This window comes from Schistocerca serialis, chromosome 2, assembly GCF_023864345.2.
Source record: "Schistocerca serialis cubense isolate TAMUIC-IGC-003099 chromosome 2, iqSchSeri2.2, whole genome shotgun sequence".
Classification (NCBI taxonomy): domain Eukaryota; kingdom Metazoa; phylum Arthropoda; class Insecta; order Orthoptera; family Acrididae; genus Schistocerca; species Schistocerca serialis.
This window is the reverse complement of record NC_064639.1, coordinates 546120804-546139446: the sequence shown is the minus strand read 5'-3', so window position 1 is coordinate 546139446 and position 18643 is coordinate 546120804. Positions and strand designations below refer to the sequence as shown.

The 18643-nt window shown below is 41.7% G+C and overlaps 1 protein-coding gene across 2 annotated transcripts in view; it reads right to left on the bottom strand.

The window, feature by feature from the left end:
* LOC126457525 (thyroid receptor-interacting protein 11-like) overlaps positions 1-18643 on the bottom strand; it is a 467726-nt gene that overhangs the window by 396558 nt on the left and 52525 nt on the right. For both annotated transcript variants that reach the window (XM_050093868.1, XM_050093869.1), the window contains exon 2: positions 15556-15635. In XM_050093868.1, coding sequence (XP_049949825.1) covers positions 15556-15635 — 80 coding nt within the window. The remainder of the gene's footprint in view (positions 1-15555; positions 15636-18643) is intronic.

The following is an 18643-nucleotide window of genomic DNA, read 5'->3' as shown; positions in this document are numbered from 1 at the left end:
ATCGTCGTGAGGCCGATTACAGCCAGTTAATACGATTTACTTCGTTATTAGGATTCAATTTTTGATTAATATTCTTTCCTGTTTCGCCTCAATGTTACCAACTTTTTTCAATCTCATTAAAAGCTGGTAACTTTGTACCACTTTTTTACATTTTTTGAAAAGTACTCGACACAAACTAAAATGGAAATAGACATTGCAACATTTTATGTCTACAGTTAACTGAGTGCTTGAGAAAGTGAAATGCATACTAATTACCCCCTATTACAGTAAAAATTAAGTTTTTATACAGGTACAAAGTTAATCTAATTTTAGACTATTCTTAAAAAACGTAGTATTTTTCCTACTTCTAACGCTATGAGTATATTTAAATCATGACAAAAGAAAATCAGGTGTTAATAAGAAGTAAAAACAGCGTAAATCCATTTTGCAAGTCTATTTTGAAATACGAAGATATCCGTAGCGACCTTGCATTGTTCAACTTAAATCACTGGCGTCAGCAGTTCTCTTCATAGCCAATGCAATCAACGAATAATCACAAGCCTAAGAGCTTATAGGAAGGTAGAACGAGAATTGAAATACTAGTTAGAAATCACAGAAGTAATAAAACTCTTACTTTTGGTGCAAAATAATTCAAGCGGGTGGAACACTTGCCATTTTCAACAAAAGAAGTAAGTTGTACAAATAAACCCTGACGTAAAATGTTACCCTGATTGTAACTTTTTTACCCCTTATTAGCAGAGAACGCGGTGTTGCCGAGGACATATTTACGCTATTCCAATTATACTCCTATCCCTCCTATCTTCTTCTCCCCACTCTCTCTGTCCATCTCCTTCTTCCCACTATGTCTGTCCATCGCAGCCGGCCGCGGTGGCCAAGCGGTTCTACGCGCGTCAGTCCCGAACCGCGCGACTGCTACGGTCGCAGGTTCGAATCCTGCCTCGGGCATGGATGTGTGTGATGTCCCTAAGTTAGTTAGGTTTAAGTAGTTCTAAGTTCTAGGGGACTGATGACCGCAGATGTTAAGTACCCATAGTGCTCAGAGCCATTTGTCCATATCATCCTTCCCCATTCGCTCTCCATGTCATACCCCCACCCCTATAGGAGGTTGCTGGTTCTTACCCGCATAGTATTTGTTTCCGGAGTGGGACTGCCCAGTCCTAGTTTTAGGCAGCCACGGCTTTCAGAGAGACGAGTGACTAAAATCAGGAAGCTACAACCGGTATTCGGGTAATGTCACGTGGCGTCCCTCACGAGCTACTCTGGGGGCAATGTATTGGAGTTCGTCGTATTTTGTTGTTTCTACATTACAACTTGCCTGTTAAAGACAGTATGGCATATTATGGCAATGGTACATCGAAGACTTATCACAAAAGGGCTGAGTGCACCCCGCTTGCCAACAGACCAATCCAAGAAGCAGCAGAAATCTAAGAGGACAGCTTAAACTGCTGCGAGTGAAACATACACTCCTGGAAATGGAAAAAAGAACACATTGACACCGGTGTGTCAGACCCACCATACTTGCTCCGGACACTGCGAGAGGGCTGTACAAGCAATGATCACACGCACGGCACAGCGGACACACCAGGAACCGCGGTGTTGGCCGTCGAATGGCGCTAGCTGCGCAGCATTTGTGCACCGCCGCCGTCAGTGTCAGCCAGTTTGCCGTGGCATACGGAGCTCCATCGCAGTCTTTAACACTGGTAGCATGCCGCGACAGCGTGGACGTGAACCGTATGTGCAGTTGACGGACTTTGAGCGAGGGCGTATAGTGGGCATGCCGGAGGCCGGGTGGACGTACCGCCGAATTGCTCAACACGTGGGGCGTGAGGTCTCCACAGTACATCGATGTTGTCGCCAGTGGTCGGCGGAAGGTGCACGTGCCCGTCGACCTGGGACCGGACCGCAGCGACGCACAGATGCACGCCAAGACCGTAGGATCCTACGCAGTGCCGTAGGGGACCGCACCGCCACTTCCCAGCAAATTAGGGACACTGTTGCTCCTGGGGTATCGGCGAGGACCATTCGCAACCGTCTCCATGAAGCTGGGCTACGGTCCCGCACACCGTTAGGCCGTCTTCCGCTCACGCCCCAACATCGTGCAGCCCGCCTCCAGTGGTGTCGCGACAGGCGTGAATGGAGGGACGAAGGGAGACGTGTCGTCTTCAGCGATGAGAGTCGCTTCTGCCTTGGTGCCAATTATGGTCGTATGCGTGTTTGGCGCCGTGCAGGTGAGCGCCACAATCAGGACTGCATACGACCGAGGCACACAGGGCCAACACCCGGCATCATGGTGTGGGGAGCGATCTCCTACACTGGCCGTACACCACTGGGGACACTGAATAGTGCACGGTACATCCAAACCGTCATCGAACCCATCGTTCTACCATTCCTAGACCGGCAAGGGAACTTGCTGTTCCAACAGGACAATGCACGTCCGCATGTATCCCGTGCCACCCAACGTGCTCTAGAAGGTGTAAGTCAACTACCCTGGCCAGCAAGATCTCCGGATCTGTCCCCCATTGAGCATGTTTGGGACTGGATGAAGCGTCGTCTCACGCGGTCTGCACGTCCAGCACGAACGCTGGTCCAACTGAGGCGCCAGGTGGAAATGGCATGGCAAGCCGTTCCACAGGACTACATCCAGCATCTCTACGATCGTCTCCATGGGAGAATAGCAGCCTGCATTGCTGCGAAAGGTGGATATACACTGTACTAGTGCCGACATTGTGCATGCTCTGTTGCCTGTGTCTATGTGCCTGTGGTTCTGTCAGTGTGATCATGTGATGTATCTGACCCCAGGAATGTGTCAATAAAGTTTCCCCTTCCTGGGACAATGAATTCACGGTGTTCTTATTTCAATTTCCAGGAGTGTATTTTATATTCCTGCTTGTCACAAACATTTACCTGTGATAGAATCATTGACAACACTTTCGTAAATTCGCCACTCAAGACAAAGATCGGCTTCCGAATTTTGGTCACACGTTTCAGACAGCGTTGTGGCAGTCTTCAGCACTACATGGTTGAAAGCTGACAACAGCACTGCAGTCGCGACTCTTCCTCCCTAAACTGAAGGACTCTTCATTCGTCACTCGGCAGGCTTTGCGTACTTGGACGCTTTGTTTTTGTTGGTGGATTATAAGCAGTCATTCCTAGGTCCTTGCACCCCAAGGTAGGGCAGACATGCGAGTGAAGTGAACAGAGTCGCAAAAGAATTTTAACGCGCCGATCGGTCTCAGGGGACCACGCGCTACTGTTGACTGACCGTAGCTTCATCCCAGTACTCCCAACAAAGAGAAATTCCTAACAGTACCGAGAATCGAACACCTAACTGAAGGTGCAACCTGTGAAAATCAGACGTGCTCACCAATCGGCTACACAGACAGATGCGAAGTCCGTATTGCTGACTCCTTGAAATTGTGAAGTTACCAGGGACAAAACACAGGGGGGAAAAGGTTGTCTACAAGTTGAATAGAAACTGAAGTGCAAGTCTTACCACTGAAGGGCATGAAAGGCAAGCAGTAGTTGAGTAAGGAGTGAGGCAGGATCAGCGTCTATCCTCATATTATTCAATCTGTACACACAGTAAGCAGTAAAAGAAATTAAGAAGAAATGTCAAAAGGGAATTAAAGTTCATGGAGAAAAAGTATAAAGCTTTGGTGAGGACTTGGTAATTCTGTCAGAGACAACAAGAGTTTGGAAGGCCAGTTGAATGGAATGCTTAGTGTATATATGCAGACTGAAGTGACAAATGAAACTTTGTACCAAGGGCAGGATTTGAACACGGGTCTCCTGCTCGCTAGGCAGTGAGCTGACCGTTACACCACTCCAGCACAGTGGCTTTGTACAACTGTGTGGACTACCCCCGTATTCCTCCCTCGCACATCCAAATTCCCATTCATGCCTCAGCCCACTTGGTATTCCCCTTAAACTCAAACAGCATTGCAGTGGGTCTCAACTATATTGAAATAGCACCCCAGAATCAAACAAAACAGGGGATCCTGCCAGAAACCCAGGCATAGGTGTTTTAATCAAATGGTTCCAGAGACCCTTTCAAGTCTCAGACATCTATGATGTACATACGCGGACTAAGACACAAATGAAAATTTGCACTAAAGCTGAAGTTCGGACTTGGGTCTCCTGTTCACTAGGCAGATGTGTGTACTGGTTATGGCATCTCACTAATGAGCAGGAGACTTGGGTTCAAATCCCAGCTTTGGTACAAATTTTCATTCATCACTTTAGTCTGCATGTAAACATCATGGATGTTTGAGACGTGAAAAGGTCTCTAGAACAATATAGTTTCATCTGGAATGGATAGTGATTTGAAAAGAGGTTACAAGATGAACAAAAATAGAAGTAAAAGAGGGTTATTATGCACTGTTGAATTCAGTCATGTGACACTGAGGGGATTAGATTAATAAATGAGATGCTGAGAGTAACAGATTAGTTCTGCTGTTTGAGCAGCAAAATAACTGATGACAACAGAAGTAAATGGGACATAAAAATGCCAACTGGAAATAGTGTGAAACACTTTTCTGAAAAAGGGAAATGTGTTAACATCTAATAAAAATCCAAGAGTTATGAAGTCTTTTATGAAAGTGTCTGGAGTGTGGCCTCATGTGGAACTTGAAATGTAGATGATAAACAATACAGAGAAAAAGAGACCAGAAGCTACAGAATTAGATAGGTTGATCAGGTATCTAATACAGAGATGCTGAACTGAATTGGGGAGAAAAAAAATCATTGGAACACTCTAAAAAGACTACAAGAATGTGGCATCAAACAATTTTATAATTGAGAGATGTGTGTGTATATTCAGGGAAGGGGAGGGGGTAACAGTTATAGATGGCATCCATGGCTTGACACAGTTGTGACACCATGCTATCTTTTTGTATGAGTCCTGGTTCTGTGAACCCCATCATTATGGATTTATCAGTGTGTGGAGGTTCCAAGGAAAACAAACATTGCCAGACTGCAGTATTCATCATCATATGGGCCCAGCATCTGGTGTGTGCTACTGGATACAAAACACAATCACCTCTAGTTTGCTTAGCAGTTGGACAGCAAGTACATTACATTTCTTACATGTTTTGAGGCCAGTAGCTGTCTCCAGTCTTCAAGGTCTCTGAGAGCTTTCAATAACGTAATGCAAGGCCATGTGGTATCTATGCTGTACTGACCTACTCAATACAGTGGGTGTTCGAATGCTGCCATGGCCAACAAGTTCTTCAGATCTCTCACCAACTTCTGGGTATGGGTAGCCCAGACTGGCATGCCACCACACACCTGCTACTATGATTCATAAACTCTGGTACAGAGCTAAAGCAGCATAGAATGACGTACCACATCTGGCATCAAAGTTCAGTTTGACTCCATACTCAGCAGGGTTACAGCCATTGTTGGAGCCAGAGGCCGTAGCTCTGTGTACTAAAGTTCGCGCCTTATACACTCATAAATCACCTACAACTTATGTCACATATTCTTCCTACTCTACTGTATACACACATTATGTAAAATTTCATAACTTTCTATCTTTCCCTGATTTGCAGTATTAATAGCTAGTGTATACTTTAACATCTTTCTAACACGAATGCTCTCTCTCTCTCTCTCTCTCTCTCTCTCTCTCTCTCTCTCTCTGTGTGTGTGTGTGTGTGTGTGTGTGTGTGTGTGTGTGTGTGTGTGTGATAGATAGATAGATAGATAGAGAGAGAGAGAGAGAGAGAGAGAGGGGGGGAGTGTGTGTGTGTGTGTGTGTGTGTGTGTGTGTGTGTGTGTGTGTGAGAGAGAGAGAGAGAGAGAGAGAGAGAGAGAGAGTGCAGATATTTGCTTAAAATTTATAGCCTTCATGATTAATGATAGTCATGATGCAATTTGCATCCAAGTTAAGATGAATATAATGAACAGTCTTGTGTAGAACCTCCTAGAAGAAAGCACTGTCCATACAAACAGTGAGCACAAGCACCAAGAGGTAATACCCATTTAAGGGGAATGTTCACACATGAAGGAACAGAGGAATTATTAAGAGTGCCATTGTCCACATGCGAACAATACAGGGCTTTCCTGGAATTTGATGTACACCTGCTTATTTACTTACAGTTACTGGACTGGCACTCAGGAGCATGGTTGTCCAAATACATGTCTGAGTACCCAGATCATAATTTTCTGTGGTTTCCAAGTATGTGTCCAATTTCCATCCCATTCTTTGCACCACTGAAGGCTAGTGCTGTCTCTCTAATCATTTTGTCAGCAATGAACAAGGCATTAAGTGCTAACATTACATTCATATACAGCTCATTACTGGAGTTCTCAGCATTCAAGAGAACTATACCCTCCTACAAATTTTCCGAACACAACAGAGGGGTCTTGAACACACCAGGAGCACGAGGGCTGCCCCTAGTCACCCAACCACAACCCTATTTTAGACACATGTAATTTTCTCTTGAGTAATGCGTGAATTCAGACCATTGAAATGATTCTTCATGTTTATTCTAACAATACTTGTCTTTCCCAAAGGATTAGGCAGAAGGACAGCCCCTGAATATAATATATGGACATGACTGTAATGTTGTTCTCACATTTAAAATCAGCTACTTAAGTTAAGGGCAAGGATTACCTCCACTAGATGAAGAACTACGCTAACAGCCCTCCCTACATACACACACACACACACACACACACACACACACACACACACACACACACACACACACACAGAGAGAGAGAGAGAGAGAGAGAGAGAGAGAGAGAGAGAGAGAGAGAGAGAGAGACTAAAAATCAAACTTGGAACTTAACACCTTATTACAGGGAAGCGAGTAAAAAATTAGGTTCGAACTTGATAATACTGCACTTTTTTTTAGATATTAGAGTGATCTAATCATCTGTAGCAGTGTCGAGATTAGTTCTGTTTACGGTCTTGCTTGAAAAGTAGTTGTACTAGTTGTTGTTGTAGCCTTTAGTAAAAAAAACAATTTCTGCAGCTCTTCATCCTAGGATATCCTATCCAAATGTCTGCATAACATCTGCAACCTACATTCATATAAACTTACTGTAGACAAGTACCCCCACCCTCCCCTCTTCCCCACACACATCCCTCCATTACCAGAGTGATAATTCTTCAATGTCTCAGGAGGTGTATCAAATGATTCCTCCTTCTAGTCAATTTGTGCCATAAATTTTTCCCCTGATTTGATTCTTCATTAGTTATCTGTTCAAAGCATCTAATATTCTGCATTCTTCTGCAGTACCACATTTCAAGGGCTTCTACTCTCTGCTAGTCTGAACTCTTTATCACCCACATTTCACTCCCTTACAAGGCATAATTCCAGACCAAAACCTTCAGAAAACACTTATATTTATAATCAATGTTAAAAAATTTCTTTTTCAGAAACATTTTTCTCACAATTGACAGTCTCTATTTTATTTCCTGTCCGCTTCAGTCATTGCCAGCTTTTTGCTGCCCAAACAGAAAAACTCTCATTTCCCTATTTAATTCCCTCAGTAGTGCCAGATTTCTTTTTACTCAATACCATTAATTTTGTTTTACTTTACATCTTGTTTTACTTTACATCTTATCACCTCTTTTCAATACAGTATCCATTTTGATCAACTGATCTCCTTTGTCCTTTGCCTTCTCTGCCACAATTACAATGTCACTGGCAAAGCTCAAAGTTTTTATTTCTTCTCCCTATCTTTAATTTCCTTTCCTAATTTTTCCTGGGTTCTTTCACTACTTGTCAATGTACAGATTAAATAACACCGGGAATAGGCTGAAGCCCTGTCTCACTCCATTCTCAACCACTGCCTCCCTTTCATGTCCGTCTACACTACTAACTGCAGACTGGTTTCTGTATATGCTGTATAACCTTTCACTTCCTGTGCTTAATCCCCGCTTGCTCCAGAATTTCAAAAAGTCTATTCTAGTAAAATTGTAAAAAGATTTCTCTAAAATACAGATGCTATAAATTTAGGTTTGCCTTTCTTCATCTAAAATACTGTAAGTTGTAAGGTCAGTATTGCCTTGTGTTTTTCTACATTTCTCCAGAACCCAAACTAATCATCCCTAAGGTAAGGGCATGTACTAGTCTTTCCATTCTACTGTAAATATTTTGTGTTAATATTTTGCAATCACAATTTACTAAACTAATGGATTGTTAGTATTCACATCTTAGCCCGGTCTTCCTTGGAAATGGAGAAAAGCGAAGAGCTCAGATGGCAAGTCTATACTAAGCAAACACAGGAAGGCTGAAAGGTGGAAGAAATATATAGAAGTACTTTACAATAGAAATAAACCTAAACAAATATTATGGAAAGAAGTGTGAAAGTGGATGAAGATGAGATGGGGTAATGTGATATTCTGAGAAGAATTTGACACAGGTCGTTTGGTATTAAGTTGAAGTCACCTGTACAACATTCCCTTATAATTATTAAGATTCTTGGGATAGCCAACCACAACCAAACAAAAACAAATATATGAGACAGTCAATGTACCCTCAAGACTTCAAGAATTTAATAAGCCCAATATAAAAAATGACAGGTGCTGACAAGTGTATTACCAAATCATCAGTTTAATAAATCATGGTTGTCAAACACTAACACGAATTACCTATCAAAGACATGTCGAATGTGCAAGAACATATACTAAAGACAGGCAGAGCCACATTTATAACACTTTTAGATTTAGAGAAGTTTCTGGCAATGTTTACTACAATACACTTCAAAATTCAGGAAGTAGCAGACATTACATACAGGAAGTGCAAACTTAATCTAAACCTTGTACAGTAATTAGACTGAAGTTATAAGAGTTGGAGCACATGAAAGGGAGGTAGTAATTGACAATGGGATTAGACCGATTTGTTTTACATCATTCAGTCTGTACATAAAACAAGCGGTAAAGAAAACGGAGGAAAAATTTGGAAACTGAGTTAAGTCTCAGGAAGAAGAAATAAAAACTTTTGAGGATTCCCAATTGCAATGCTGTCAGAGATGCCAAAGTACAGGGTTATTACAAATGATTGAAGCGATTTCACAGCTCTACAATAACTTTATTATTTGAGATATTTTCACAATGCTTTGCACACACATACAAAAACTCAAAAAGTTTATTTAGGCATTCACAAATGTTCGATATGTGCCCCTTTAGTGATTCGGAAGACATCAAGCCGATAATCAAGTTCCTCTCACACTCGGCGCAGCATGTCCCCATCAATGAGTTCGAAAGCATCGTTGATGCGAGTTCGCAGTTCTGGCATGTTTCTTGGTAGAGGAGATTTAAACACTGAATCTTTCACATAACCCCACAGAAAGAAATCACATGGGGTTAAGTCAGGAGAGCGTGGAGGCCATGACATGAATTGCTGATCATGATCTCCACCACGACCGATCCATCGGTTTTCCAATGTCCTGTTTAAGAAATGCCGAACATCATGATGGAAGTGCGGTGGAGCACCATCCTGTTGAAAGATGAAGTCGGCACTGTCGGTCTCCAGTTGTGGCATGAGCCAATTTTCCAGCATGTCCAGATACACGTGTCCTGTAATGTTTTTTTCGCAGAAGAAAAAGGGGCCGGAAACTTTAAACCGTGAGATTGCACAAAACACGTTAACTTTTGGTGAATTGCGATTTTGCTGCACGAATGCGTGAGGATCCTCTACCGCCCAGAATCGCAGATTGTGTCTGTTCACTTCACCATTAAGAAAAAATGTTGCTTCATCACTGAAAACAAGTTTCGCACTGAACGCATCCTCTTCCATGAGCTGTTGCAACCGCGCCGAAAATTCAAAGCGTTTGACTTTGTCATTGGGTGTCAGGGCTTGTAGCAATTGTAAACGGTAAGGCTTCTGCTTTAGCCTTTTCCATAAGATTTTCCAAACTGTCGGCTGTGGTACGTTTAGCTCCCTGCTTGCTTTATTCATCGACTTCCGCGGGCTACGCGTGAAACTTGCCCGCACGCGTTCAACCGTTTCTTCGCTCACTGCAGGCCAACCCGTTGATTTCCCCTTACAGAGGCATCCAGAAGCTTTAAACTGCGCATACCATCGCCGAATGGAGTTAGCAGTTGGTGGATCTTTGTTGAACTTCGTCCTGAAGTGTCGTTGCACTGTTATGACTGATTGATGTGAGTGCATTTCGAGCACGACATACGCTTTCTCGGCCCCTGTCGCCATTTTATCTCACTGCACTCTCGAGCGCTCTGATGGCAGAAACCTGAAGTGCGGCTTCAGCCCAACAAAACTTTATGAGTTTTTCTACGTATCTGTAGTGTGTCATGAGCATATGTCAATGAATGGAGCTACAGTGAATTTATGAAATCGCTTCAATCATTTGTAATAGCCCTGTACTTGGAACAGCACTTGGAGAGAATGGATAGTGGCTTGAAAAAAAAGTTATACGATGAACATAAATAAAAGTAAAATATGGGTAATAAAGAGTAGACAAATCAAGGCAGGTAATACTGACGAAATTCTATTAGTAAATGAGACACTACTCGTAAAAGTAGTAGGCAAGATTTCCTATTTGATCACCTAAGTAGCTGACAATGGCAGAGGTAAACAGATTATAAAATGCAGAATATCAAGCTGTCAGAAAAGGAGAAAAAAGTTAAAATGTAACATCTAATACATATTCAAACACTATGAAGTCGCTTGCGAAGGTATTTGTGTTGCATTTAACCTTACATGAAAGCAAAATACTGTAATGTAGGTTAGTGTGGGTAGCATGGATAGTTTCATAAAATTACTCTTTGGATCAAAGACGCCGACGACAACAACAACAACAACAAAATACTCTGCAATTCTAACTTTGGATTCATTTTTGTGGTTATGTCTTTTTAATTTGGCGCTCTGCTTTATGTTATGGAGATGAAGATTTGAACTACTGAACTGGCCGTCACTACCATAACACTTGGATTCAGTAATAAGCTTTTATGATCTACTACATGATATCAAGTATCTCTGCAATGCCTAAGAAACCTAAAATAACTCCAGCAAAATGCCGGCACAATTCCTTTGAAAGGTCAGGGCCAATTTCCTTCTCCATCTTTGAAACAGCCAAAGCTTGCGCTCCATCTCTAATGACCTCACTGTTGACGGGATGGTAAACCCTAATCTCACTTTCTCCTTTTTTAAATTACACAGAAAATAGCAATATATTTTTTAAAATTTATTTGTGTCAGTATTTTGTCAGTAAGGTCAAACAGCATTTTTATAAAGAAAAGCAATCCTGGATGAAATCAATCTAAGAACTGTTGACAAGTTATTATTTGGAAAACAGGTCCATGCTGTAGGCCACACAGCTAAAATAATTTTAAAAAATAAAAATTTGAAGAAGTGATACAGATCTGTAATTAAAATTAGAAATTTCTAAATACATCTGTTCAACAAAAAAAAAAAAAAAAAATTCGATAGTGCTCCTGTCATAAAAAACATAATTATTTTTTACAATCTTCATCATTAATTCCACAAGAACTCAGAATCCATGTGTTAGCTTAACATTGCTCTTCATAATGTTCAGCAGAGATTGAAAGGAGTGCTTGAGAATTCATCAGTTGCTTATACATAAAAATCTGTGACATTTATCAGACAAGTTACTAGTATTCATGCACAACAACAGTCATTTCTCTTAGAGGGAACTTTCAATATTGGATTGGCAGCTGGTGGAATACTATCACAGAGGAAGAGTATGTACATACTGTGGGATCACTGACAATATGCAGTTAGGAGTGTCAGGATTCAATCTTGCACATAATGAACTTCACACTCTACATAAACAATTAAGTACAAGTACTGCAAATGTTCAGCCTGTCATCAATTCTCTCTGATGGTCCAGACTGTGACAACTATAACCCCATATTCTTTTCAACTTATTATGAAAGGAGATCACAGGATATACTACCTACTGCAACAAATGCTATAGTATTGCTGCGTACTTCAAACTATCTGCTACAATTATTGTTTGTCTTGTAACAGAACACAAACAGCTCAAGTTTGTTTATTTGAGGACATCTCTTCAGCTCTTACTTGAAATGAGTTGTAAAAATCAAGGTAGCTCTATACCAGAACAGTGGGACTGAGATTTCAATTTTTTACATCACATTTAAGTGCACAGTATATTACCATTACATCATTTTACTTGGTTTTAAATTGACTGGTTGGTTGTAAGACTACTTTACTCCTTTCTTCCCCCTAGAAAGTGTTTCTATAGTCAAAATGTTCTGTATGATAACAGCTCCCACAGCTGCAATGAAAGTAAAGCAGTTCACAGTCTGGGAATTTATCTGCACACTACAATGCTTTTTTGAAAAGTGTCCTAAAGGAAAATCTTGCCCTACTCTGACCTGTAGATCAGTCCATCATTCCATAATGTAGAAATCTACAACTTACGTGTAACTTGAGATACAAAGTAAGAATAAGTATTTAAATGCACAAAATGTTAAAAGATGTAGAAGTCAAATTTATCACAAAAACTTCTAGAAGCAGCTGGGTTTACACCATCATGCAGATGCATTCTTCATTTATAATTAACTAACTCATCTACTGACAGCACTAAAACTTTATAAATCATTATGAACTATTTAAATATGTCAAATATTTTTGAAACAGAAATGGAAGCACAGAAGTCATTAATATGTGCAGATTTATAGCTTAGGCCAGTATTACACTATCAAATTTCTTTGTCAAAGATTTGATCAAAGATGTGATCAAATATTCGGTCAAATATATTTGACAAAGATCTTTGACATAGTGCTAGAAGGGGTATTACACTGTCTTCATATTTTTCGTCAAAGTTCAAGATGGCTGACAACAACTTGTTATTAACCGCAGCAGTTGTACCACAACTGCACTGTGTGCATATGCGGAAGAGAAGCGGGGGAAAAAAAGGAAACGTACCTGGGTGAAGCCGCGGGTTTTATGACGACACGATAAAAGCATTCAACAAAACTTGTTACGTGAGCTTATAGTGGAGGACGTCAAGTCGTACATCAATTACTTAAGAATGGATGAGCATACGTTTCTGTATACGCTCAATGAAGCATATCATCATATCACAAAGCACAATATTCACTTAAGAACTGCTACATCTGCAGAAGACAGGCTCACTGTAACACTCCGATTCCTTGCTACAGGAGAGGGTTGGGTTGGGTTGGGTTGGGTTGGGTTAGGTCAGGTCTCCAATCTTCGTAATCTATTTTTGTATTCAGCGTGCCTCACGTTGTAAAGCGCCTCACCAGCTTCATACATCTCTATTGATTTTGTAGTTGTCGGCACACACCAATTGTATTTACCCGCAATGTTTATAAAAACACTACAGACGACAGAATGCAGCGATGCTAGCGCTCCATGCGGTAACATGTCACATTGCAGTGAACAGAAGACAAGCGACTTCTTTGATCAAATCTACAGCGAGGCCCTATATTTGATCAAATATTGGATGACATTTGACAAAGTTCCCTACTAAACCATCAAATATCTTTGACAAAGACATTGGACAAAGATATTTGACAAAGAAATTTGATAGTGTAATACCAGCCTTATCCCTGATGTTATTCAATCTTTATATTGAGGAAGCAGTAAGGGAAACAAAAGAGCAAATTAAAAGGGAATTAAAATTCAGGGAAAGAAATAAAACACTGAAGTTTGCCAAACTGGCTGTAATTCTGGCAGAGATCACAAAGAACTTCGAAGACCAGATAAATGGTGTGGATAGTGTCTCGGAAAGAGGCTATAAGCTGAACACCAATTAAGAGTAACAGAACATAATCAAATTAAATCAGGCAGTGCCACGGGACTGAAATTAGGAAATAACACACTATAAGTAATAGTGGAGTTTTACTAGTTGGGTAGCAAAATAACTGACAATGATTGAAGCAGACAGTAAATTAAATGCAGACTGCCAATAGAAAAAAAGAATGTTACTGAAAATGAGAAACGTGTTAACACTAAATATAAATTTAAGTGTTAGGAAGTCTTTCTTGATGGTATTCATCTGTAGTGTGCCTTGTACAGAAATGAAACTTGGGCAATGAACAGTTCAAACAAGAACAGAATGGAAGGTTTTGAAGTGTGGTGTTACAGAAGAATGATGGAAAATTACATGTGTAGATCAGACAACTAATGAAGAACTGCAGAATCATAGATACAATGCTTGCCTACAGTAAGTGGGTTCAAACTGAATGTAGGTTGCAGTAATTATGCAAAGATGAAGAACGACTAGCATGAACAGCTGTATCAAACCAGTCTTCAGACTAGTGACCACACCAACAACTTATACATATTCTGTCTACATTAACTATTGCAGTTGATAATGCTGTACACACAACTTACAACTTCTCAGGGAGCAGGGGTGTCAGTGGAATTCTGATAACTCCAGAACAGTACAGATGGTTTCCTGCTGTTGTCAGCCTTAACTGAAAAATTTTGTAGCGTGCCATAGCAATGTAGCAGTGTAGTAAGCATTGTGAATGCAATGTTGTTTCCAATGTGCCTCTTGCTTCTTGAGGAGGACACAGGCCTCACTTCCCCCACAAATCTCTTCTCCCACCCGACTCCTTCCACACAGTAGCCCATGCATTATCAGCAATTTTGTGCTTATGCTACCAACATATCCAATGAAGTGTTATGTTGTATTGCGTTAATTTCTGTTAGTAACAGAGAATTCCCAAGGGAAAGCAATTGGAGGATCAAGTGTTAAATCCTTAAACAAGTGCAGCTGGCAGAGGTGGAAGACAAAGCCAGAGACCAGAAATGATTAACTATGATCTGCAGTACATGTCTCCTTTGTTGTGACTGATTGACCTCATTTTTGCTGTGCATTTTTTAATGCGTTCTTTTATAATTTATGCAGTGTGCTGGTTTTTTCCTTTTACAGTGTGGTTATTTCTTCTGTCTTTCTGCTGCTGGCCTTAAAGGACCATTAATGCAATAAATTATTATGGACACAAATCTCCAGCTGGTACAACCAAAACAGTGTGAAATTATCAAGTTAACACCTGCAAATAACATACAAAAACCCTGCAGAGTACGAGCATCCCCAACTGTTCCCTGTCTACAGGAGAAATATATTTTTAAATTTTTGTTGTAAAGCAGAGAAAATGTTAACACTGAATATAAATTTAAATGCTAGGAAGCATTTTCTGACAGTGTGGATGATAAACAGTACAGATGAGAAGAAAATACAAGCTTCTGAACTGTAGTGGTGCAGAATAATGCTGAAGAACTGGTGGATAGGTCACATAATTAATAAAGAGGTACAGTATCAAAATGGGAAGAAAGTAACTTGATGACACATCTTGACTAAAGAAAGAGAAAGGTTCACAGGAGGTGTCAAGTAACATACAGTTTGGTAATAAACACCAAATTGTGTGGGGGGGGGGGGGGGGGGGGGGGGAGGAGGGTGTGAGTTGAGGGGGGGGCAAGGGGCGATCTAAGGTGAGGGAATTATGGAAGAAAGCCAGTGCTTGAATGCAGTAAGTGTTTTGAAAAGGATATAGGGTGCGGATAGCTATGCCATTAAATATCAGTCTGTGGGTTGTTGATTACAAAAATGTTAATAGTGGCATACCTCCAGGTTTTGAGCCTCACACAATGCTTCCAGTTCGTCACACTTTTGTTTCAACTCCAGCAATGCTGGCGTTCGTTCATCTGAAAATCACAAAAAGAATGTGCATTAAAATCATACAATCATAACTTTCAAAATTTAATTATTTTTGACACAGTATCTGAGGAACAACAACAGTTGATACTAAAACTAATCTTAAAACATCTCAAATGTATTTTTTATTTGGTAACTAATCTCAGGTGCTCATCTATCTTCAAACCAATTTAATATCCACTATGATGCAGACCATCATTGGTAGTACCGGTGAAGTAATACCAACTAGCGTAAGTCATTATACTGTGCCAAACAACCAATATAATTTCTAGCTACATGACTGCATTGTATATACAAAGAACAAAGGCAATTAGAGGTCACCGTTCTTTCAGCAACAAAGTGATTAGACACAGTACAAGCCTGAACAGAGAATGAACAAAACTAGATACTAAATACAGTATTATTTGAAAGCAATAGTGTGTGAAAGCTTTTGAAGATAGCTTTTTCAATTATACACACACTACACGTAGTCTATTTACCATTCATTCTTAGGAAAACACAAGCTGCAGCAGAAAAAACTGAAATCACCCAGAAAAGGCAAGTTATTTGTTGTGGCACAGTGATATTGTGCCTCATTCTCATTGTATTCTGTGAACCCACATATGAGGTACTAATCAACAACAATGCCATCTCACCATTGTGAGGGGAGGGTGCTTTGGAGGCAAAGATGGCTGAAGACCCTGACGAGATGCTTCCTTTGAGGAACATTCAGGTGTTGGATCATCTGACTGTGAATTGAATCAGAGCCTGAGGCTATGTTACGGGCCGAGTCAAGAGCCTGAAGTAATTCCAAACAGTGAAGAGCTCACTATAGGGTTCAGCTTGGTGAGAAGTGAAGTACAAGGGGATGTCTTTGACTTGTCGCTTCTGCAGAAGAAAGGTATCCAGATAGGAAGAGGACAATGATGTAGCAAAGTGTGTCAAAATGTGTTCTGCAAGAATTGATGAACTGGTAGAAAGGTGACCCTGTAGGACAAGACCTGGAACAGCTGTTGAAGTTGGCAGCTCATAAGACCACAGAGCTTGGCCCACACCTGAGATGATGAGGCACACGTCCCCAAGGAGGCAAGACAGCACTCTCAACATTCCTTCTTAACGTGTTTGATTAGACAGCGAGCCTTAGCACTAAGTCGCTTAAAAGTGATATTATTGGCCTGCAAAGGATGTCGTTTGAATCATTGAAGGACTCATCAGCTATCATGAATAGCTATTGTAATGTCTTTAGCCCGCCATGGCACCATTTGATATTTGGGGGGGAGGGGGGGGGGGGGAGGGAGCTGTAGAAAGGCGAATAGTAGTTCCAGGGACATGGATGATTGAATTGGAGATGCCTTGCAAAACTTCATCAATATAAGCCCACAGAGAGGAGACGAATGTAACAGCAGAGACATGCAAAGGCCATCGTCTCTGTGAAGTGCCCAACAGGGTATTTGGTCTACCTGACAGTGGCAAGGAAACAACAGGATCACCTAAAAGTGGTCACTGTCACAAAAATAGTTGTGAGCAATGTAGCAGAGCCACAAGATTAGGGGAAGAGAGAGAGTGATAGCTCAAACAGTGCCACAGGTGGCACTGAAGTGGGTAGGAAAACCATTATTGAGGAGACACAGGTCATGGTCTGTGAGATGCTGGTCAATTAGAAGGCCCCTATCATACAAAGTGGTACTCCCCAACAACAGTTGGTGTTCACTGAAGTCCCCAAGCAGGAGGAGAGGAGGGGAAGGCAGGTGGGGAAACTATTGGATTAAAATGTGGCCAATTCAACATAAGTAAATGGCCTGGTGGAGGCAGGTAAACATTGCAAATGGTAATTGCTGATGCTGCTTGCACCTGCACCACTATTGCCTCTAACAAGGTACAAAGGGAATTCATTCACTGACAAAGCACAGACCCCTCCAGATGCCCTCTCAGGGCCAGCACGGTTCCGACAGAATGTGCGATAACCGCAGAGCATTGGAGACTGGTCATCAAGGAAGTGTGTTTCCTGGAGAGCAAATGCAAATCACAAAGTAGAGGAAATAAGGTGGTGCATTTCCAGCAGGTGACTGTAGAACCCATTAGACTTCCACTGACTGATCACGTGACTGGTGGCCAGGGTAGGCGTGAAGGAGACAAGAGGACTGATCATGCAGCAGTATCACTGCCTGTCACCAGTGGGCACAGAACCACATCCATAAACATTGGTGCAGAATTCCACTGGGTGTGGGGATCCAGTGCTTCTGGGACCACCAGAGGAGCCTTGTTCCCTTTTCTTCTTCTTCTTCTTCTTCTTCTTCTTCTTCCTTCATAACTTTTGGTGGGCAAGGTTCTTTCAAGGGGCTATCTGCACTGAGTGTAGGGACAATTGAAGAGCGGACAGTGCTGGTGCCCACAGGCCGTGGCTCCTTCAGCCACTGTTTGGTATCGGACCACTGGTTTGGTTTGTTATGGTTTGGGTTGGGTTGTTTGGGGAAGGAGACCAGACAGCGAGGTCATCGGTCTCATCGGATTAGGGAAGGACAGGGATGGAAGTCAGCCGTGCCCTTTGTAAGGAACCATCCCGGCATTTGCCTGGAGTGATTTAGGGAAGTCACGGAAAACCTAAATCAGGGTGGCTGGATGCGGGATTGAACCGTCGTCCTCCCAAATGCGAGTCCAGTGTCTAACCACTGCGCCACCTCGCTCAGTCTGGACCTCTGGTCCAGAGGTTGCCAGATAGAGGGATTCCAAGAAGGAGACCTGTCAATGGTAGACACTGAAGAAGGAAAACTTTTCTGCAGCTGGGTGCAAGAAGTGCTTCCCAAAGAAAGTACTGTAGAAACCATGGGAGGGGACAGTGGTGGGAGATCCGACTTGGGGAAGGTAGAGGTAGGGGGGGAAGGGTGGCAATGGTCATGATTTTAGTGTAATGGCCATCACATCCACACAATGCAAGTGTTCATATTTCTTCCGTGCCTTAGTATGTAACTGGTATTACTGGATCTTCTGTTCTTTCTTGAAAACTGTGCACGTTGGCGAA